This window comes from Anabas testudineus, chromosome 8, assembly GCF_900324465.2.
Source record: "Anabas testudineus chromosome 8, fAnaTes1.2, whole genome shotgun sequence".
NCBI classification, from domain to species: Eukaryota; Metazoa; Chordata; class Actinopteri; order Anabantiformes; family Anabantidae; genus Anabas; species Anabas testudineus.
The window spans coordinates 20,440,102-20,460,385 of record NC_046617.1 but is presented as its reverse complement, the minus strand read 5'-3'; the positions used below and the strand labels follow the sequence as shown (position 1 = coordinate 20,460,385).

General features: G+C 42.7%; 1 protein-coding gene across 1 annotated transcript; it reads left to right on the top strand.

Annotated features, from left to right (window-relative positions):
- Positions 1 to 462: 462 nt before the first annotated feature.
- On the top strand, positions 463 to 20,087 carry LOC113157894 (microtubule-associated serine/threonine-protein kinase 1-like). Its single transcript, XM_026353548.1, has 26 exons — positions 463 to 512; positions 628 to 722; positions 956 to 1,031; positions 2,011 to 2,083; positions 3,487 to 3,647; positions 4,125 to 4,200; positions 4,659 to 4,868; positions 5,701 to 5,802; positions 6,323 to 6,455; positions 6,543 to 6,610; positions 7,665 to 7,741; positions 7,834 to 8,042; positions 8,899 to 9,037; positions 9,167 to 9,299; positions 12,682 to 12,847; positions 12,944 to 13,045; positions 13,478 to 13,600; positions 13,951 to 14,060; positions 14,143 to 14,303; positions 14,385 to 14,629; positions 14,764 to 14,988; positions 15,075 to 15,304; positions 15,441 to 15,563; positions 15,653 to 15,786; positions 15,891 to 16,078; positions 16,208 to 20,087. Exons 1-26 carry the CDS (start codon positions 463 to 465, stop codon positions 17,767 to 17,769), a joined length of 4,971 nt encoding a protein of 1,656 aa, XP_026209333.1. The 3' UTR covers positions 17,770 to 20,087.
- The last annotated feature ends 197 nt before the right edge of the window (positions 20,088 to 20,284 follow it).

Genomic DNA, 20,284 nt, shown 5'->3' with positions numbered 1-20,284 from the left:
ATCAAGTCAGTTTGATGTAATTCAAGGAAAGTTAATGAACTACTTCATCTTATTGTTTGACCTCTAATTCTTCTAATTCACATCCCTTGCGTCTGATCAGGTGTGTTTGCAGCTGACGGGACAGAGGGAAGCCGCCGCTGCTGTTTGCACGTTGTTTCTTCTCCGTGTTTATTCCTGCAGCACACGTTTTACAGACCTCTGAACAAATTGTGTTTCTGTGTTTGTGTGTGAGCGTGTTCCAACAAAGTAAGTGCATCTCCAAAATAAAAAGCCACAGGCACATTTGAAGCGACTCAGTGTGGTGGTGGCTGCTATTAGGCCACAAACACAATTAACTGAGGTCATGGAAAAGCTGATGTGTTTATAAAAGATTTCTTTCTGGGAACATCGTTCCATTTTTCATGTCTCTCTCCTCCCTCCTCACCCGCTCTGCCTCCACGTCTTATCTTGGCTGAGGCCGGGATGGATGACTGGGGATATCGAACCCTCTTTATCTCTGCTGTGCTCCTGCAGTGACACGTGCACGTGCACACGTGTGAAGCTGTAAACAGACACTGTGCACGAAACTCCAGCACAGCAGCTCAAACATCCTCCTGATGTTCACATTTCTCTCTGTTTTCTCTGCAGCTGCCGTACAAGCAACAGGAAGAGTCTGATTCTGACCACCACCTCCCCCACGCTGCCTCGCCCACACTCCCCCCTGCCCCTCCCTGGACACCTCGGTACGTACACATCACACCTGAGCTGTCCACAGACCACAGCATTCATCAGGTCTTTATGGTCTGAGGGAAAAATTGAAATCAATTTCACACCAATTTTCTTTCTCAAACTCGAATGAGTGATTAGAAATATTTGGAATAGTCATGTTGTCAGATTCAGTGCTGCACTTTACAGGAAAAGTGGAAACTGTGGTTTCATCCTATTGAATCTGTCGTCTGTGTCTCATCCTGTGCAGGAAGCAGCCCCCTGGACAGCCCACGAAACTTCTCCCCCGGTAACCCGGCACACTTCTCGTTTGCATCCTCCCGAAGGTGAAGCATACTGTTAGAACTACATCTATAGAAATCATCTCTCTTTGTATGTAGATAATAATATTATTATCTAAACTATTATCAACTACATTCAAACTAAGTGAGAATGAGAGACTGAGCGGTGCTGGACAGAGAGAAGTGTGTCAGGTCTCACACATGCTGCTCACAGTGTAACAGTCTGACTCATGAATGACGGAGCCGAGTCATTACATCCACAGCAGCTCTGTGTTTATTCACGCTGCTGCGCTGAGGAGGCACGAGGGTCGAGTGTGTTTGTGTCTGTGGACGGGTGGCTGGGCTGCAACTGTGCGTTTCCCTTCATATTAATTTGTCTGTATGCTTATTATAATGCAAATGTGCTTGTTACTGAATTCATGAACACACGGCTGTCTCCACTGGAAGTACTAAACATTAAGGCTAATTTGTTTTAGTTGTACATTGAAGACATTTGGGATAAAGGTCATAGAACTGATATAAGACTTTCAGTCATTTAGAATCAGAGAAAAGGAAATAAACAGGCTACAACAGGCTGTCAGACCTTCTATAGGTAGAGATGTATGTGAACAGGACCAATTAGACCATCATTTACCTCAGTCCCTCTGAGCCAGACTCCTGGAGCCTGTGCTCCTGTAAATCCTCTGTCCTCGTTTATCAGCTCCGTCTCCCTGTCTGTCACCGAGCGACAGCAGCACAACGAATGAGTTTTCTGGGTCTTCTACGTAAAACTCCAACTAGACGTTTTATTAATTTATCTGCTGAATAAAACACTTTGTGAATTAAATTATCTGGGTTTTGTCACATGGATCATTTCACGGGCAACAGAAATAATCACAGGTGGTGTTAAGTGATTCATTTCAGCTCAACTGAATATTTAGCATCTCAACAAAACATCATATATTTAACATAATGTGTTCTGATAATGGGACAATATGCAGAGCGTTACACTTCCTAATAATAATACTATGTATGTTCTCTGCAGAGCGGATGGGCGGCGATGGTCTTTGGCATCTTTGCCGTCTTCTGGATATGGTACTAACACTCCCAGCTCCACGGTAAATTTCTCCACTCCAGTCCCATCACATAAAGAACTGGGTGAACACTTTGTAATGACTTTAAAATGACTCAGCTAAATGTAATTAAACAGCTGAAATTATTAACTAAAGGTATTTCATAAATTGACACTAAAGACGTTTGCTCCAGTGAATAGTTTTAGTGATAGTTAACTATAAGTTACGGTTAAAATAATTTACTAAAATACAATAATATAATAATAAATAATAATTGAGTCAGCAAAGTAATGGATAATATTTAATTTAATAATGTGGTGAAAACCTGGGAACCACTGATATAAGTAACTAATCTGGCTGATTGCACTCCACTCAACCATCAGAACCAAATTGAAGGGATCATCTCACTGATTTCCGTGTACAAACCTGCATTTTGAACCTTTTCACCTGGTTTTTCTGTCCAGTTTTCCCCTTTTCCTTTCTTTGATTGACACATAAAACATTTTGACTTCATCCATCTCCAGCGTGTTGTCAGTTCCATTTGTTTTCCTCCCATCTTTAATGTGTGTGTTGTGTAACAGCAACGTCATCGGCCTGGTTCCTACTCTCCATCTGGCTGTGGATGGAAGGGGGGGGTGCAGGAGGGGAAAGTGATGAGTGCCAGGCTGGTGGGACGAGAGGGTCACGGGAACAGTGGAGACATAAAGCACGTTCTGTTCCACAGTCCTTTAACTACAAATTTAAATTTAGCCAGATTCTATCATTAGAAATAAAAAAGACTGATTTAAATAAACACTCAGACTTTATGAAAATGAATCCTGACATCATTTAAATGAATAATCTTAAATATTTACATATAACAAATTCCATTATGGTTTGATGGAGATGAACTCTCTGTATATAGAGACTATACTACATTTTTTTAAAAGCTCGATGACAACATTGATACCAACACACCTGCAAGTTAGCTTAGCTTAGCATAAATACTGGAAACATTTACGGTGTCAACATCAAATCTCTGCTGGGCAAAGACACAGGATTAAAACAGAAACACGTCACACTGAATTAGAAAGCTCACAGTTATTTAATGCATCATTTCAACCAACAGAGCTTTTCTATTGTTAATAAGCAATAAAATAATGAATAAAGTATAATCTAAACTATGCATTATCAGCTTTGATTAATAGATGATCATGTTGTTAATAAAGTTACTGGATCCTCACTGGTTTGTTTAAATTAGATTAAATGAGAACGACAGTTACAGTTAAATCGCTCACTGGACGTTGTTGTTGTTCATTTTCTTTTTGATCGGTCCGACTCTTTCTCCACCCATTGAAATATTATTGTTTCTTCCTTATCTTCCCTCTCTCCCCTTCCTCACCTGCTTCCTCTTCCTCCTCCTCCCTCACGGCTCTCGCCTCTCCTCCTCTTCCTCTCTCTGACCACAGTCCTCCAGCTCCTCTCAGGAGCGTCTGCACCAGCTGCCCTTCCAGCCCACCATGGATGAGCTCCACTTCTTATCGAAGCACTTTGGCAGCACCGAGAGCATCACAGATGACGACGGGGGCCGCTGCTCTCCCCACATGCGTCCACGCTCCCGCAGTCTCAGGTCAGGAAGCAGCAGCTCCAGCTGCCGACAGCACTGCGCTGTTTTTAGAAGGACTCGTCCTGTTGTTGGATATATAATTAATTAATGCCAGTTATTGTTACTGTAAAATGTTAAAATGTAAAAACAGATCCACAATCTGTTCAGTAAATGTTACACAGACTCACTGTTGTATTATCTACAACAGGTCTCACATAAAACTACAATTTGCTGCTTATGGATCTTAAGTTAGCTGTAGAAAAACATACAAAATTCATATTTGTTTAATTATCTTATTTGAATCCATCTGCAGGAAACGTACTGAATTAAGCACATAAATACTTTTATGTTAATAATAATAATATATTGCAACAAACATGTTTTTACTGGGGGCTACGATATTTGGATTCATCAGATCTTAACCATCACTCAGAGACGCCCCATGCTGCTGGTTTCATTCTTTCTGATTGTCTTCTATTATTTTCTATTATGTCCCTTCAGCCCAGGACGCTCCTCCACCTGTTATGATAATGAGATTGTCATGATGAACCATGTGTACAAGGAGCGCTTTCCTAAGGTAACACACACACACACACACACACACACACACACACACACACACACACACACACACACACACACACACCAATACATTATGTCCTCTAAGTAAATCCTTAAACTTGCAGAGCGTTAATCCAGCCGCTCAGTCGAACAGCTGTACGTTGTAAAAAAGACGATCAATAAGATATCAAACATCTGCACTCAGTTTAAAATGAGCAGTGGAAGCTGTAAAATCATCCCACACTCAATATTAAATGTATTCAACATGCGTCTCCGTCGGTGAGCTGAAAACTTGCTTCATGTCAAGTGGGAAAAAATAACATTGTGTAAAAGTCACACTGAGTCTCCTGCTGCTCCTCTGGGTCTTTGTTTTAATCTCATGTCCCTCCTTCTTCTCCTCACTCTCACCATATTCTTCTCTTTGTCTCCATCCTGATGTCCTCCCACCTGCTCCCACCTTTCATTCTCTACCAGGCCACAGCACAGATGGAGGAGAAGCTGGCCGACTTCATCCAGGCGTACTCTCCTGAGAACGTTCTCCCGCTGGCCGACGGAGTCCTCAGCTTCATCCACCACCAGATAGCCGAGCTGTCCAGAGACTGCCTGGCCAAAGCCCGCGAGGGCCTCATCACCTCGGTCTACTTCTTCGAGCTGCAGGAGAATCTGGAGAAGCTGCTTCATAATGTGAGTTAAAATCATATAAAGCAAACGAGGAGCAGTAAAGACGTCAGAATGGATCTTGTAACAAAGAAGGTTGTTCTCAACAGAGCTGGATGTCAGAGCTCAGCTTTAACTATTTAAATTATGTTTGAGCAGATTATTTCTAATTGAAATCGTACAGTTTTATTCACAGTAAGTTGTTCAAAACAAACGAGGCAAAAGAATCTTATCTAAAACCATTTTAAAGTCTATACACAGCAGAATGTGAATTTCTCCTTTTCTTGTCTTCTGTCGTTTGTGGGGAAATATTTTAGTTTAACATGAGAATTAAATGTTAGGATCAGATTTTTTAATAGCAGATACTGAATATTAAAGGACTGATCAGATCCCTCACTGACACTAGTACTGAAATAAAAACATATTTAACTAATTAAACACAGTGAGTGATGAGCAGGAATAAAACACGAATGAATTTAAAGAGCAGGTATAAAGCAGCCTCTATGAAATAGACACACACTAATACATCTCTCTGTTCTTTGGTTTGGTTTGTTCACACGATGCCTTTAATAAGAGATGAAATTCAAGTGCCTGATATAAATGGAGGATAATTGTGCTTTTGATCTGCGAGAGCAGATAACGGGTATCGGGGAATTTCATCAGCAGCTCCGTGTGGCAGCTTGATTAGATTGCTGGGGTTGCATTGATTGCCTGGTGTCTGGTATCTGCTGCGCTTTCTTTCTTTCATCATCACAGATTTCCACTGCTTCTTAAAACGCTGGTTCTGTCTGCATCGCCCGTCTCTCCTTAGACTGAGATTTTCTGAAAGATCATTTATGTTCATGTGTGTTTGTTTCAGGCCTTCGAGCGATCTGAGAGCTCCGAGGTTGCCTTCGTCACTGAGCTGGTGAAAAAGCTTCTCATCGTCATCTCCCGACCCGCCAGACTTCTGGAGTGTCTGGTACGATAACACCCATCACTGCTTATCAACTCACAGTCTTCATCAGAGCATTTCACAGTGAAGTTTGTCTTGTGATTAAGACAAATTGATTTTCTTTAAATAAACATGAGCACAGATACTCGTTTGTTATCCTGTTATAACCATTTAAGAACTGTGGCGTATTTCACAGCAGAGGCAGAAAATCCAAACACTAAAGTGTAAGTGCCGCTCCGGTCTGTCTGGACGGTGAAGACATTTGCATTTAGATTAAAATTTGTCCTGCTACAGTCAGACTAACTCCAGGTAGCGGCCCTCCTGCAGCTCGGCTGCCTTCCAGTCCGACTCAGACAGAACGTGACCACGGTGTCACTGCAGCATGTAAATGTTGTTATTTTTACAGAGGGTGTAGAAATGACTCAGATAATATAAAACGGTTTTAAACCTTTTAAACATCCCAGTTATTTATGTTATGAATGTTAAAGCTCAAGCTCCAAACATTTCCACCTTGTTTCTGTCATGAATCAAACCTCGATGCTTCCAGGAGTTCAACCCTGAGGAGTTTTACCATCTGCTGGAGGCAGCAGAGGATCACGCTAAAGAGGGTCATCTGATGAAAACAGACATTCCCCGTTACATCATCAGCCAGCTGGGACTGACCAGAGACCCAATTGAAGGTGGGAGTGACAAGAACGTCCAGAACTCATTAGGAAATACATGTAGGTGAACTGTCAGCTGATTCAAACTCCTGTGTTTGTCACCAGAGATGGTAAACCTCGACAGCTACGACAGCGAGGGGCCACTCACACCTGAAACTGACGACTCCACAGAGGTGAGACCCAAATGAATGTAAAAGCCTGTCGAGCCTGGAGAAGACCGGCCGTGGACAACAGGCCTTCTGTACTGAATGAGACACTTCAGTGTCGGTGTCTTTATGTCTTCCAGCAGTAGTTTTCTTTCATTTTGTGTTTGTTGCTTTGAGCCTCTTTTTGTCGTTTCTTATCCTTTTGTAGAGATTGTGAAACTCTTTAGGATCATTTTGCACATCTGTGGACATTTTCTGTCTGTTAATAATGATTCAATACTTTGAAATAGAAAGAGTCAAGTCCTCGGGCCTCTGCTTGGCAAGTACATAATCTGTTAATGCTGCCAAGGTTGCTGTTGTGCTCACTCTGAATGTTTGCCTCATTCGCTAATTACATGCTTTTATCCATATAATTTAGCCAATTCATGCTGGACTACAACAAAATGGGACACCCCACCATCTCCCACTGCCACAGTCACTTCAGAAAATATTCTGACTCAGCTTCACACTTGCTGTGTTGTGGGTTTAAATTCAATTATAAATTAATTAAATTAATTAGTGTAATTGTTTAACAATTAATTTTTTAATTTTAACAGACTAATGGGCCAAAAATGTATCAATTTAAAATCTAACGTACAGCATAAAGTGTTTGAATGCTTTCTGAAGTGACTGTAATCACATCCTTCAACCACAGTAGTCAGGCCTCAGACCTGATCCATCAGTACAGTAACTGATGGAACTGCTGCAGGGTGTGAGATTGTTAACTCAATTAATAAAGAGTAGCACCTTGTTGGACTCGTTGTCAACCACCTGGGAACAGTTTGAAATCTATGAAGGTGTTCCACAACGATCAATATTAGGCTCACTGCTTTTCACTCTGTACATGATGAATGTTTATTTTTTCTTATGCACATTTTATGCTGATGACACTGTCCTGTATTTTTTCTTAAAACTTTAATGTGTAATTAAAAGCTTGTTTTTGCACTTTCATTAGCTTTCTATGCACCAAAGTACTTGGTACAGTTTAGCATTATAAATATTTAGGTGATATATTTAATGCATTGTGATCTTGGATCCACAGGGTAAGATTAGAGCAATCAAACCACCAGGAGAAGCAGACTTTCAGACCATCAAGCTGATCAGTAATGGAGCATATGGGTGAGTACAGAATTAACAGGGTACTTTTTAAACCTGTGTGAGCAACACTACAGCCACAGAGTGAAAACAACATTTGCCTTTTCGTCTGTCAGTGCCGTTTACCTGGTGCGTCATCTGAAGACACGCCAGCGTTTCGCCATGAAGAAGATCAACAAACAAAACCTGATCCTGAGGAACCAAATCCAGCAGGCCTTTGTGGAAAGAGACATCCTCACCTTTGCAGAGAATCCATTTGTCGTGTCCATGTTCTGTTCCTTCGAAACCCGTCGACATCTCTGCATGGTCATGGAGTACGTAGAAGGTGAGACTTGTGCTGGAGCAGAGCACAGAAAATACTTAATATTTACTGAGGTGCTCAGCCCACATCTACAGCTGGAGGTAATCTATGTAAAGTTATAGCTGTTTTTACCATCAAATTACAATTACACTGTTTGCAAATGCAAAGGTTTTGCTCACCACCACGTGAGCTGTGCTTCTTAGTATAGCTTCTATATCCTGTTTACTGAGAACCCACTCAGCATTTTGTGGTGTCATTCTAAATTAGCAGGTTTGAATCACCCTTTTCTCCTTTAACACTGTTATACATAAATCACAGACACATGTAAAAACATACATGTTGACTTTTCATAAACACATAAAAACCCAAAAACATCATAAGTAAAACTAAACAACCCACTGGGTTTACACATATTTACAGTGGAAAGTGTTTCAAACTGGTCACTTTAATCACTCTAATCACACAATGTTGGAGATTTAGTTTAATATTTATCCTCCATGTGTAAAGTGTGCTTGTGCTAAAACCATTTAACATGTAGCACGAAGGAGTTCTACTTAGTTTCTTAGTCATATCTGAACCTTTCCATCAGTCATTCAGACATTTTTAGAGCTTAAGTCGACTTACTCACAGGTGAATACGCTCTGAATGTTCTGTGAAAGTAAAATGTTCCTGATAACCTCGACTGTGTTATGCAGAATGACTCAAAGCACCACGATTCACAGAGCTGCAGTCACAGATTGCATGATTGCATCCTGTTGTGTGTGTTGCTCATGGGCCTAGATGGAAACTAAAAATGGTCCAGGATAAGAGGTAGGACGAACGGTGTGGCAATTACTAATGTCAAGCAGCAAGACTAATGAAATAATGACTTGTGCTCCAGGTGGAGACTGTGCCACTCTGCTGAAGAACATTGGGCCTCTGCCGGTGGAGATGGCTCGCATGTACTTTGCAGAGACCGTTCTAGCACTGGAGTACTTACACAACTACGGCATAGTACACCGTGACCTCAAGCCTGACAAGTAAGACAGATTTAGTTTTCATCAGACTTTTACTTCTTACTTTCATTATATTACACTGCTGCTGGATTTCAAAAGAAGCTAAATGAAGCTCGTAAATCTCAAACTCTACTTTGTCGTTGCTCTTCTCAGCCTCCTGATTACCTCCATGGGTCACATCAAGCTGACTGACTTCGGCCTGTCAAAGATGGGTCTGATGAGTCTGACCACCAACTTGTATGAAGGACACATAGAGAAGGATACTCGGGAGTTCCTGGATAAACAGGTATGGAAAGACAACATGGAACTGATGCAGTAAAACCAGGTTTCAATCAGGAAGTAGATTGAAAACTGCTGCTCTGATAGGATCTGAGTCGGTATATAACATGAAGGGTCAGTATGTAACATGAAGGGTCAGTATGTAACATGAAGGGTCAGTATGTAACATGAAGGATCAGTATGTAACATGAAGAGTCAGTATGTAACATGAAGGGTCAGTATGTAACATGAAGGGTCAGTATGTAACATGAAGGGTCAGTATGTAACATGAAGAGTCAGTATGTAACATGAAGGGTCAGTATGTAACATGAAGAGTCAGTATGTAACATGAAGAGTCAGTATGTAACATGAAGAGTCAGTATGTAACATGAAGAGTCAGTATGTAACATGAAGAGTCAGTATGTAACATGAAGAGTCAGTATGTAACATGAAGGATCAGTATGTAACATGAAGAGTCAGTATGTAACATGAAGGGTCAGTATGTAACATGAAGGGTCAGTATGTAACATGAAGGGCATAGGTACATGAAGTCAGTATGTAACAGGAAGATCAGTATGTAACATGAAAAGGGATAGGAATGTAACATGAAGGGTCAGTATGTACATGAAGGGTCAGTATGTACATGAAGGGTCAGATGTAACATGAAGGATCAGTATGTAATGAAGAGTCAGTATAGAACATGAAGAGTCCGTATGTAACATGAGAGTCAGTATGGAACATAAGAGCAGTAAGTAACATGAAGAGTCAGTATGTAACATGAAAGTCGTATATAACCTAAGAGTCAGTATGTAACATGAAGAGTCAGTATAGAACATGAAATCAGGTGTTTAACAGGAAGGGTCAGTAATGTAAATGAAAGTCGTATATACATGAAGAGTCAGTAATGTAACAGAAGGTCAGTATGTAAAATGAAGGGTCAGTATGTAACATGAAGAGTCAGTATGTAACATGAAGGAGTCAGTATGTAACATGAAGAGTCAGTATGTAACATGAAGAGTCAGTATGTAACATGAAGAGTCAGTATGTAACATGAAGGGTCAGTATGTAACATGAAGGGTCAGTATGTAACATGAAGGGTCAGTATGTAACATGAAGGGTCAGTATGTAACATGAAGAGTCAGTATGTAACATGAAGGGTCAGTATGTAACATGAAGGGTCAGTATGTAACATGAAGAGTCAGTATGTAACATGAAGAGTCAGTATGTAACATGAAGGGTCAGTATGTAACATGAAGGATCAGTATGTAACACGAAGGGTCAGTATGTAACATGAAGGGTCAGTATGTAACATGAAGAATCAGTATGTAACATGAAGGGTCAGTATGTAACACGAAGGGTCAGTATGTAACACGAAGGGTCAGTATGTAACATGAAGGGTCAGTATGTAACACGAAGGGTCAGTATGTAACACGAAGGGTCAGTATGTAACATGAAGGGTCAGTATGTAACATGAAGGATCAGTATGTAACATGAAGGGTCAGTATGTAACACGAAGGGTCAGTATGTAACACGAAGGGTCAGTATGTAACATGAAGAGTCAGTATGTAACATGAAGGGTCAGTATGTAACATGAAGCGTCAGTATGTAACATGAAGGATCAGTATGTAACACGAAGGGTCAGTATGTAACATGAAGGATCAGTATGTAACATGAAGGGTCAGTATGTAACATGAAGAGTCAGTATGTAACATGAAGGATCAGTATGTAACATGAAGGGTCAGTATGTAACATGAAGGGTCAGTATGTAACATGAAGGGTCAGTATGTAACATGAAGGGTCAGTATGTAACATGAAGGGTCAGTATGTAACATGAAGGGTCAGTATGTAACATGAAGGGTCAGTATGTAACACGAAGGGTCAGTATGTAACACGAAGGGTCAGTATGTAACACGAAGGATCAGTATGTAACATGAAGGGTCAGTATGTAACATGAAGGGTCAGTATGTAACATGAAGAGTCAGTATGTAACATGAAGGGTCAGTATGTAACATGAAGAGTCAGTATGTAACATGAAGGATCAGTATGTAACATGAAGGGTCAGTATGTAACATGAAGGATCAGTATGTAACACGAAGGGTCAGTATGTAACATGAAGGGTCAGTATGTAACATGAAGAGTCAGTATGTAACACGAAGGGTCAGTATGTAACATGAAGAGTCAGTATGTAACATGAAGGGTCAGTATGTAACATGAAGAGTCAGTATGTAACATGAAGAGTCAGTATGTAACATGAAGAGTCAGTATGTAACATGAAGAGTCAGTATGTAACATGAAGGGTCAGTATGTAACATGAAGAGTCAGTATGTAACATGAAGAGTCAGTATGTAACATGAAGGGTCAGTATGTAACATGAAGAGTCAGTATGTAACATGAAGAGTCAGTATGTAACAGGTTTCATTAAAATAACAGCTTCATAATTATTTTGATGTTAAGGTGAAGCATCTCTGCCACACAGTCAACGTTGGGTGATAAGCTGAGCATCACAAATATAATATAATAGTTCCCACTGATGAGTAAAAGGTGGACTTGACTGCAGCCCTGGTTACAGGTTTTTACCTGGTCAGTAACTGTGGCACCAACACAGAAGCACCAAATCTTCCTTTTACTGTTACTGTTGATGTTTTAATTTAATAATGATGGTTGTTTCACTGCGATTTCAATATTTATAAGTTCTGGTTTATCGTCTGTAATTTTACTGTCTCTACCCAGTGATGACCCGGTGAGGTAGAAACCATTTAAGTATGTCAGACTTTACTCCTTAAGCTGCCTGAAGGAATGACTGAATTATCTTTATATTATAAATAGTTCATCCATGTATTTAGACGTAAGTGGCAGATACATTTCAGTCAGTATTAAAGCTTAGAGCGTTAAACTACGGTATGATCCAAGCTAAGGGAAAAATCCTTTGCTGGCTTCATTCCTATCCAAAGATAATCCGTGTCCAGATCCGTGAAGCAGGAAAATATGAGCCCACTGTCTGATGTTGACAGTTGGCAGAACAATAGAGCAGTATTTCCTCGGATATTATAATTACCCAGAGCTGATTCTCTCAGTGCTCCTGCTTTGAGTCTAAGCCTCATTATTTCTTGTGAGTGAATTCAGTAAAAATCCATCTGCACATGAAAACACTCGCTGGGGCTTTCATGTCGTCTGGAAAGACGTGGAGCAGAGCAGCTTTCCGTTTTTCTCCTCTTTACTGTGGTGTAGATTTAATTGGGAATGGAATAAAGCACATTTGTAATAGTCTGCACTCAAAAACCCACAAAGACAAACTGGAAACATGTTCTTAGTTTTTTATTTATTTTATTTTTTTACAAATTAACTTATTAGAAAAACTTGAATTTCACAAAAAAAGACTGAATAAATGAAATAAGGCTGTTTTTCTGTAGGTGTGTGGAACTCCCGAGTACATCGCCCCAGAGGTTATTCTTCGTCAGGGTTATGGAAAGCCGGTGGACTGGTGGGCGATGGGCATCATCCTGTATGAGTTTCTGGTGGGCTGCGTCCCGTTCTTCGGAGACACCCCAGAGGAGCTGTTTGGACAGGTCATAACAGGTGAGGGGTCAAAGGTCTGAGCGGAACACACAACACTGGACTGGTCTTGAATGTTGCTGTTGTTGCCTCACGTCCTCGTTCTCTGCTGTCTCCTAGATGACATAGTTTGGCCAGGAGGAGACGAGGCTCTACCTGTCGATGCCCAGCACCTGATCTCTTCCCTCCTGCAGACGAACCCACTAGTTCGACTGGGAACAGGTAACATTATATGTACTGTATTTTAAAATAAAGAGTTCAGCAACACCTTCAACCTAAAGAGTTCATTAAATCCTACTATTAACTAAACTAGATTATTTTAAACATTTTAAACTTCTCTGCTGACTCACTCGTTATGTTTTATATAATTTACAACATTAACAACATTACAGTTGACTCAGTCAGTGTATTTTTGTAATGTAAGTAAGAATCATTTCCGTTTATTAAAAGCTGAGCTGCTTCACAGTTTTTCCATATGCCCCATGGTAAATACAGACTTGTTCCTGCGGTGCACTGTTTGTCCCAAGAATCAGTTTCTCCAAATAAATCAACTCCTGTCAGGCTGTACTTTGCATTAGCTACCTGTCTCTTTGTCTTCCTTTTTTATATATATATATATGCACTTCTCTCCTCCTGCCTTCCTCCACCCCATAGGTGGTGCTTTTGAAGTGAAGCAGCACTCATTCTTCACAGAGGTGGACTGGAACAGCCTGCTGAGACAGAAAGCAGAGTTCATCCCTCACCTCGAGTCAGAGGAGGACACCAGTTATTTTGACAGTAAGTCTACAGCTGGAAACTTATCAAGACGCCTCAGCGTCGGCTGAATCATCACTGTCTTTGTCACAACATGTGTATTAAGGCCCCAAACATGATTGGAGAGCAACCTGGTGCAGCTAACGGTGAACTCGTATTCCTGTGGATCAAATGACCGCCGATGGTAAATGTGACGATAGATACACACATGTACAGCTAGAACTTTAAGGGGAAAGTTTTTTAGAGTTTTAAAGTTTTAACAACGTTAAGCAGCAAAATGTCCAAACAAACAGAGACGTGAAGAGGACAGAAAAAGATCTGAAAGTTCACTGTTCACTGATTTCCTGCTTCCTGTTGTCTCATTTCCTCCTCAGCCCGTTCTGAGCGCTACCATCACGTACATTCATATGATGAAGATGACACCAATGATGATGAACCTGTGGAGATACATCGCTTCTCGTCCTGCTCCCCTCGCTTCAGCAAGGTCGGCTCTCCCTGAGTTTCTGTATTAAACTAGCAGTGGCTCCTCACTGGTGCACGTAACATCATGTTGTGTGGGTTTACAGGTGTACAGCAGTATGGAGCATCTGTCCCAGCTGGAGCATAAACCCCACACCGTGACTCTACGGGAGCACAAGGTCCCCAGGGAGGACCGGGTGGCCAAGAGAGAGAGTCTGGGAAGTGTCACCCTTAGAGACAAGACCTGGAGGACTGGATCTCCTGAGATGTGAGGAGAGTCACCAAACTGTGGGTTTTAAAGCATCCAGAAATGATTGATGCCAAACTGCAGCTGCTTTGCTTTTTTCAGGAAACGTTTGTCCTGCTCTGAGTCTTCCTTCACCGAGAGCGACTCCAGCCCTCCATCTGGGACCCGCAGACGCTTTTCCGCTCTCATGGAGACGCACCGCTTGGCCTCGCCTCTGGAAGTCGACTCGGAGCTGCAGGCATCGAGCAGGCAGGCTCCAGTGAAGGTGAGAGGGACGTCACTGGAAGGAGCCACGGGCGCCGTCTCCTGTGATCTGAGGGCTTATCTCAAAGAGAGCACAGCTGGAGGTACGACACTCGGAGTTAAATATTCTACGTCCCGCTCTCCTCAGTGTGTCTGTTCAATCTCAATGATGGTATAGTAGATCACAGCTTATAACAAGAGCATTTATTCTCTGCTGGGTCTCTGTCATGTTCCACAGACAAGCTTCTGAGACCTGCTGATGCCTCATTGCCTCTGCCCGGCAGTGCTGCTGTTCTGGGGCTTCCAGACCCACAGGGGCCCCGCGGGGCCACCACTGACCTGGTGCTGAGGAGGGTTCGCCACCAGCAGCTCTCAGCTGAAGGAGAAAAACGTAGTTCACGACCAGGAACAAAAGTTATCAAGTCTGCTTCTGCCACTGCTCTGTCTGTCATAATCCCTGCAGGTGAAGACGTAAACACAGCAGCTGTGAAAAAGTTTTTCAGATAAAATCCTGTAAAGTTCGTTCAACGCTCGTCTTTCTCTTCTCAGTGGAGCAGCACGCCGCGTCACCTCTGGCGAGCCCCATGTCTCCTCGCTCTCTCTCATCCAACCCCTCGTCACGTGACTCCTCTCCCAGCCGAGACTACTCTCCCATGGTCAATGTGCTGCATTCGCCCATCACCATCCATCGCTCCGGAAAGAAGTACGGCTTCACCCTGCGAGCCATCAGAGTCTACATGGGAGACAGTGATGTTTACAGCGTCCATCACATGGTCTGGGTGAGCACTACTAAAACTAGTAAAACTACTAAAACACCACTCGGAGATGTGGTTTAATGAGAAACCACAGTAACTGCAGCACAGAAGGGAGAAGCTCTGAATTTTAAAATGAAAGATTTCTTTGTTGTTCTTGCAGCATGTGGAGGACGGAGGTCCGGCCCAGGAGGCCGGACTTAATGCTGGAGACCTCATCACTCACGTAAACGGGGAGTCGGTCCACGGTCTGGTCCATACAGAGGTGGTGGAGCTCATCCTGAAGGTGAAAGAGAGAGAAATCTAGATGTAAGATTCTTTTCTCTGCTCTTAACATGATGTGATTGACACACATGGAATTTGAATATTCTACAGAGCGGAAACAAGGTGACAGTCACGACCACTCCCTTTGAGAACACCTCTATAAAGGTGGGTCCTGCCCGCAAGTCCAGCTATAAATCCAAGATGGCGCGACGCAGCAAGAGGACAGGACCCAAAGAGGGACAAGAGTGAGTTACTGCAAAATCAACACGTTTCATCACCACGTCACAAGCACGTTGTTCCTTCCTGTGCCTGTTTTCTCATCATCATATTTCTGTTTTTGCCTTTTCAGTAAGAAACGCAGCTCCCTGTTCAGGAAAATCACCAAACAGTCCAACCTGCTTCACACCAGCCGCAGCCTCTCCTCTTTAAATCGCTCTCTGTCATCTGGAGACAGTCTGCCAGGCTCCCCCACCCACAGCCTCTCCGCCCGCTCTCCTACTCAGACCTACCGCTCTACACTTGAATCTCCTTATCTGGGTTAGTAAGGAAGGATGAACACAAAGTCTCAACACACAAAGAGGAGTTTCTGTCCTCTAAACTTTATTCCTCACAGCAGCAGAATGAAAAGTGACAAACTGTGGTTGATCTGTCTCCTTCTCTCCTCAGGCACCTCCTCCCAGAGCAGCTCCCCAGCTTCCAGCACCCCCAACTCCCCAGCAGCTTCCCACCACATGAGGCCCAGCTCCCTGCACGGCCTGTCTCCCAAACTTCACCGCCAGTACCGCTCCGCACGCTGCAAATCTGCCGGCAACATCCCCCTGTCCCCCCTGGCTCACACTCCCTCCCCCACCACCTCCTCTCCCCCGCCTCTCACCGGTCACACCGTCGGGAGCTCCAACACCACACAGATGTTTCCCGCCAAGCTGCACTCTTCGCCGCCTGTCGCCCGCCCCCGTCCCAAGAGTGCCGAGCCACCCAGATCCCCCCTGCTGCAGCGGGTGCAGTCGGCAGAGAAGCTGGGAGCGCCGATCCTGCCCTCCTCCTCTTCATCATCATCGTCTCCGTCTCCCCTGACTGGCGGGGTGTCATTGCGTAAGCACAGTCTGGAGGTGACGCACGGGGACTACAGGAGAGAGTCCTTCCACTGTGAGCACAGCCTGCAGAGCCTGCTAGAGATGGAGGGAGAGAACGGACCAGCCCCACCTTCTCCTTCATCATCTTCCTCCCCCTCTCCTCCAATGGGAGGGGAGACTGGAGGCCTGAAGCCTGTGAGGAGGCTGGGAAGGCAGGAGTCACCACTCAGCCGTGACACACTGCTCACAGCAAGAGAGAAAGACACACAAACGTCAGCGTCTGACACCATCGGACTGCAAACTGAGAGCACAGCTACTAAAACCGTCGACTCGAGTACGACATTTTCCACTTCCGAGGCTCTGAAGAGTAACGTAAGACCTGCTGCTGTGGAGGGAAAGTCTGCTCCAGCTACTTCAGAGACCAAACCTTTAACTGCAGCCTCTCCAAAATCTGAGGTCGCTGGCAGCAGGAGCTCAACTCCAAGCTCCTCAAAGGGCCTCGACCAACAGGAGAGTAAGCAGCAGAGCGCACAGACAGACAGTGGAGCTGCAGCTAAAGCTCAGGAGAGTGAGGAGAAAGTAAAAGACTCTGCAGGTGCTGACAAAGGTAATGTGCAGAAAGCTTCATCTGCAGAACAGTCCAAGCCTCATAAAGTCACAGAGGCAGCAGAGAAAGGCAGTGATAAAGCAACAGAGACAACCAAGGCCAAAGGACCTGCACCCCCGGTTCCCACACAGGTTCAGACCCACGCTGCAGATCCTTTGCCAGTTGCTTTCAGATCCAAAGCAGAGAAGGCATCAAGCAGCAACCGTGGGGCCAAGGAGGAGAGGACGCACTTGGAAGTCCTGGAGGAGAATCCCACATCTCCCTCCTCCAAGTCTCGCCCCCTGTCTCCAGGAGATAAAGCCAGCTTTGTGACCCAGCTCACCAGCGTGGCTAAAACAGTGCTGGGGCCTATGAAAGGGGGGTCACAGGAGGGGGCCAAGGTTAAAGACACTTCCAAGACAAGTGAGGAGAAGCGTAGCCACTCAGCAGGGAAAGCAGAGGCTTCGTCTGGTGCCGGACGGCGGGGGGGTCAGACAGCAGCCTCAGCGAGCGCAGGAACCGTCCAGTCCGATAAAGGAAGCGGTCGGAGCTCCAAACATCACTGGTGATACGAGCGCTTCACAAAGAGCCAGACTCTCTCCCATGTAATGCCTTTTACTGTAGCATCATTCTGGCATGGCTTCGAATGAAGGGGAGAAGAAACAACAGCAAACGGATCAAATGTGATGCAACACGTGACCGAAGACGCATCAGCTTCTGTTATCATAATGTTGCCTGTGTACGTTCATCACAACCTGTTGTATACTGGTAAAAAAATATATATATGTCTTAATGCATGTCTGAAATGAAAGAAAAGTTAAAACAAAGATAAAAATCTAAAGCAGACCTTAAGGTAGTGAACACTGTGAACAACGTTTCAACATGGAAACAGGAATAAATGGGCATTACTTTCGATTCAGACGTGGCTCCAGAGCCACAGAACAACACACACAGCAGTTCCTTAATGTTCAGTTACTAGAAGGGATCAGGCCCAGAGGGATCTACTTCAGGTCGGGTAGAACAAACTGTAACTGGAAACTGGACCAAAATACCAAAACGCTTGCACTGATGGAGTTGGAGGGAGAGTGAGCTGGTTTGCTTCAGAGCTGTTTAAGGGCTGAACTTCAGAGGGACTGAAAGATGAACTTGCACAGGGACCCTATGCAATGTGCCACTTTTTTGGTGTCCCCTATTAATCTGTTTACATTGTGCTGTAGACAAGAAGAGAAGACAGAGGGGAGGGTTGCAATAAGCCAAGCATTAGTTTAAAATATGTCTCCACTGAGCGTAGTGAAATGTGTTTTAGTCTGATCAACAGTGGTTCTCAACCGGATTTAATTAATTTACAACCTGTGAAAATGAGACCAGTCGAGCTGAAACTTTATTTTAAGCTTTATTTATTCAGGTGGATCAGAGTGTCCGAGAACAAGAAGGGAGATTTAAAACCGAAAAACATAAACATGGAACTGATTTGATCTGTGTTTATAACAAGTCTAAGATAAAAAAGAGTCATTTGAACGACGAGTCTGGGTCAGCGTGGATTCAGAGGTATAAAAAGTCGTGTCATCTGCATAAAAATTCACATTAGTGATCAGGTCCTAACTAAATGTAACTAAAAATATTTTAGCTGCAAATTTATAAGTTGAAAATCGTTTGAATTGACAGTATGAAGGATTGAATACGGTCACGAGTGTAAAGAATAATTTACTAAACTAAATCCTTGTTCTTCATTTTGTTTCTTATAAAACCAACTTATTATTAACAAACTGAATTAAATCTAAAGCAGAAATTTAGATTTAAAATAGGTTTGTTTAAAATCTTCCGTTTACTTGGTTTACTATATACCGTACTGTAGAACTTTCATTGGAAATGTGCTGATTCAAATAAAAGTCTAAGGAACTTATTTTTTGTTGTTTATGAAAACGATTAAAATATTTAGGACCTTACTAGAAATAATAAAAATAGAGGAAAGTTCTAGTTTTCTTCTGCTGTTGTCTCCTGTCAATCATCTCCTGCCCCCTCACATTAACCCTCTGCTCGTGGCGGTCGAGTTGGGAACCACTGAGGTAAAGAACTATGATGAAAGTGGCACCTAGAGACTAGAAATGCTCTTTAATTCACTGTTTTCTATTTATGCAGACAATTTATTGTCACATGTGAAGGGAATTGCTGGGGTTTTTAGTTAAAGATTAGTTTTTGTAGTTTACTTAAATGTGTAATAATATGCAATCCACCAGTGCCCAGTTCCATAAACCTGAGCACTATCATCAGACACAAAGTCAGGAGCGTCTTAGTGCTGAGCGCTTGTTTGTTGTTGTGCATAAAAAAAAATTAACTCAGTAGTTTTTGGACTCACTGAGTATCAAAGATAAATTAGTGTAGATTCAAGGAGAAGCCCGACATCTTCTGCCTGCACATTTCATAAATTATAAATCAGATGTGTAGTTATTCAGTTTTTAGACTCTGATGTATTTGTGTCTCGAGAGAAAATTGCACTTTATTTTGTGTCAAATAATTTTATTTACTTGTCTGATATTTTTATTATATTATTTTATATTTGTTCTATTTATTATGTTTTTTCTATTGATTCCAGTGTTTTTTCATCAGTTAGAACATTTCTGTTGTAAATGTTCATTCATTAACTTTAATTACATATATACAGAGGAATCCAACAGAAGTGTGTGTGGCCCTATTTCGTGCAGTTGTGACGCTGTCGTTCCATAAATCTGAGGTTGTATTGTTGCTGTCACGTCCATTTCTGTCCAAGTGTTTGACTTTTTTTTTTTTTTTTAACAACAACAACATGACTGGCTGTTGTTGTCCGTGACATTGATGAGTATGTACTAACCACTGTTGGCCCGTAGTGCAGAAATGGAATAAAATACAAAGAAACCCCTCGTCTTGTCTGGCCTGCTTCACTACTACATGACATTTACAGTATAAGCTCATTTATAGATGTGGTCAAGAGCCACAGCTCAGTTAAAAAAAACCAAATGGTCTCAAACCTATTGAAAAATCACCAGTAAGAGACGATCAACCAACACAAAAACAAAACCACCAAAAAGCAAATGTACCACACGCACA

Excerpts from the sequence above, each read along its gene's own strand:
- LOC113157894 (XM_026353548.1), top strand. The coding sequence starts at position 463 with ATGGATGACTGGGGATATCGAACCCTCTTTATCTCTGCTGTGCTCCTG. Across the intron at positions 6,611-7,664 it reads AAACTGACGACTCCACAGAG|GGTAAGATTAGAGCAATCAA; the intron begins GTGAGACCCAAA and ends TTGGATCCACAG. Across the intron at positions 14,989-15,074 it reads GTCTGTCATAATCCCTGCAG|TGGAGCAGCACGCCGCGTCA; the intron begins GTGAAGACGTAA and ends TTCTCTTCTCAG.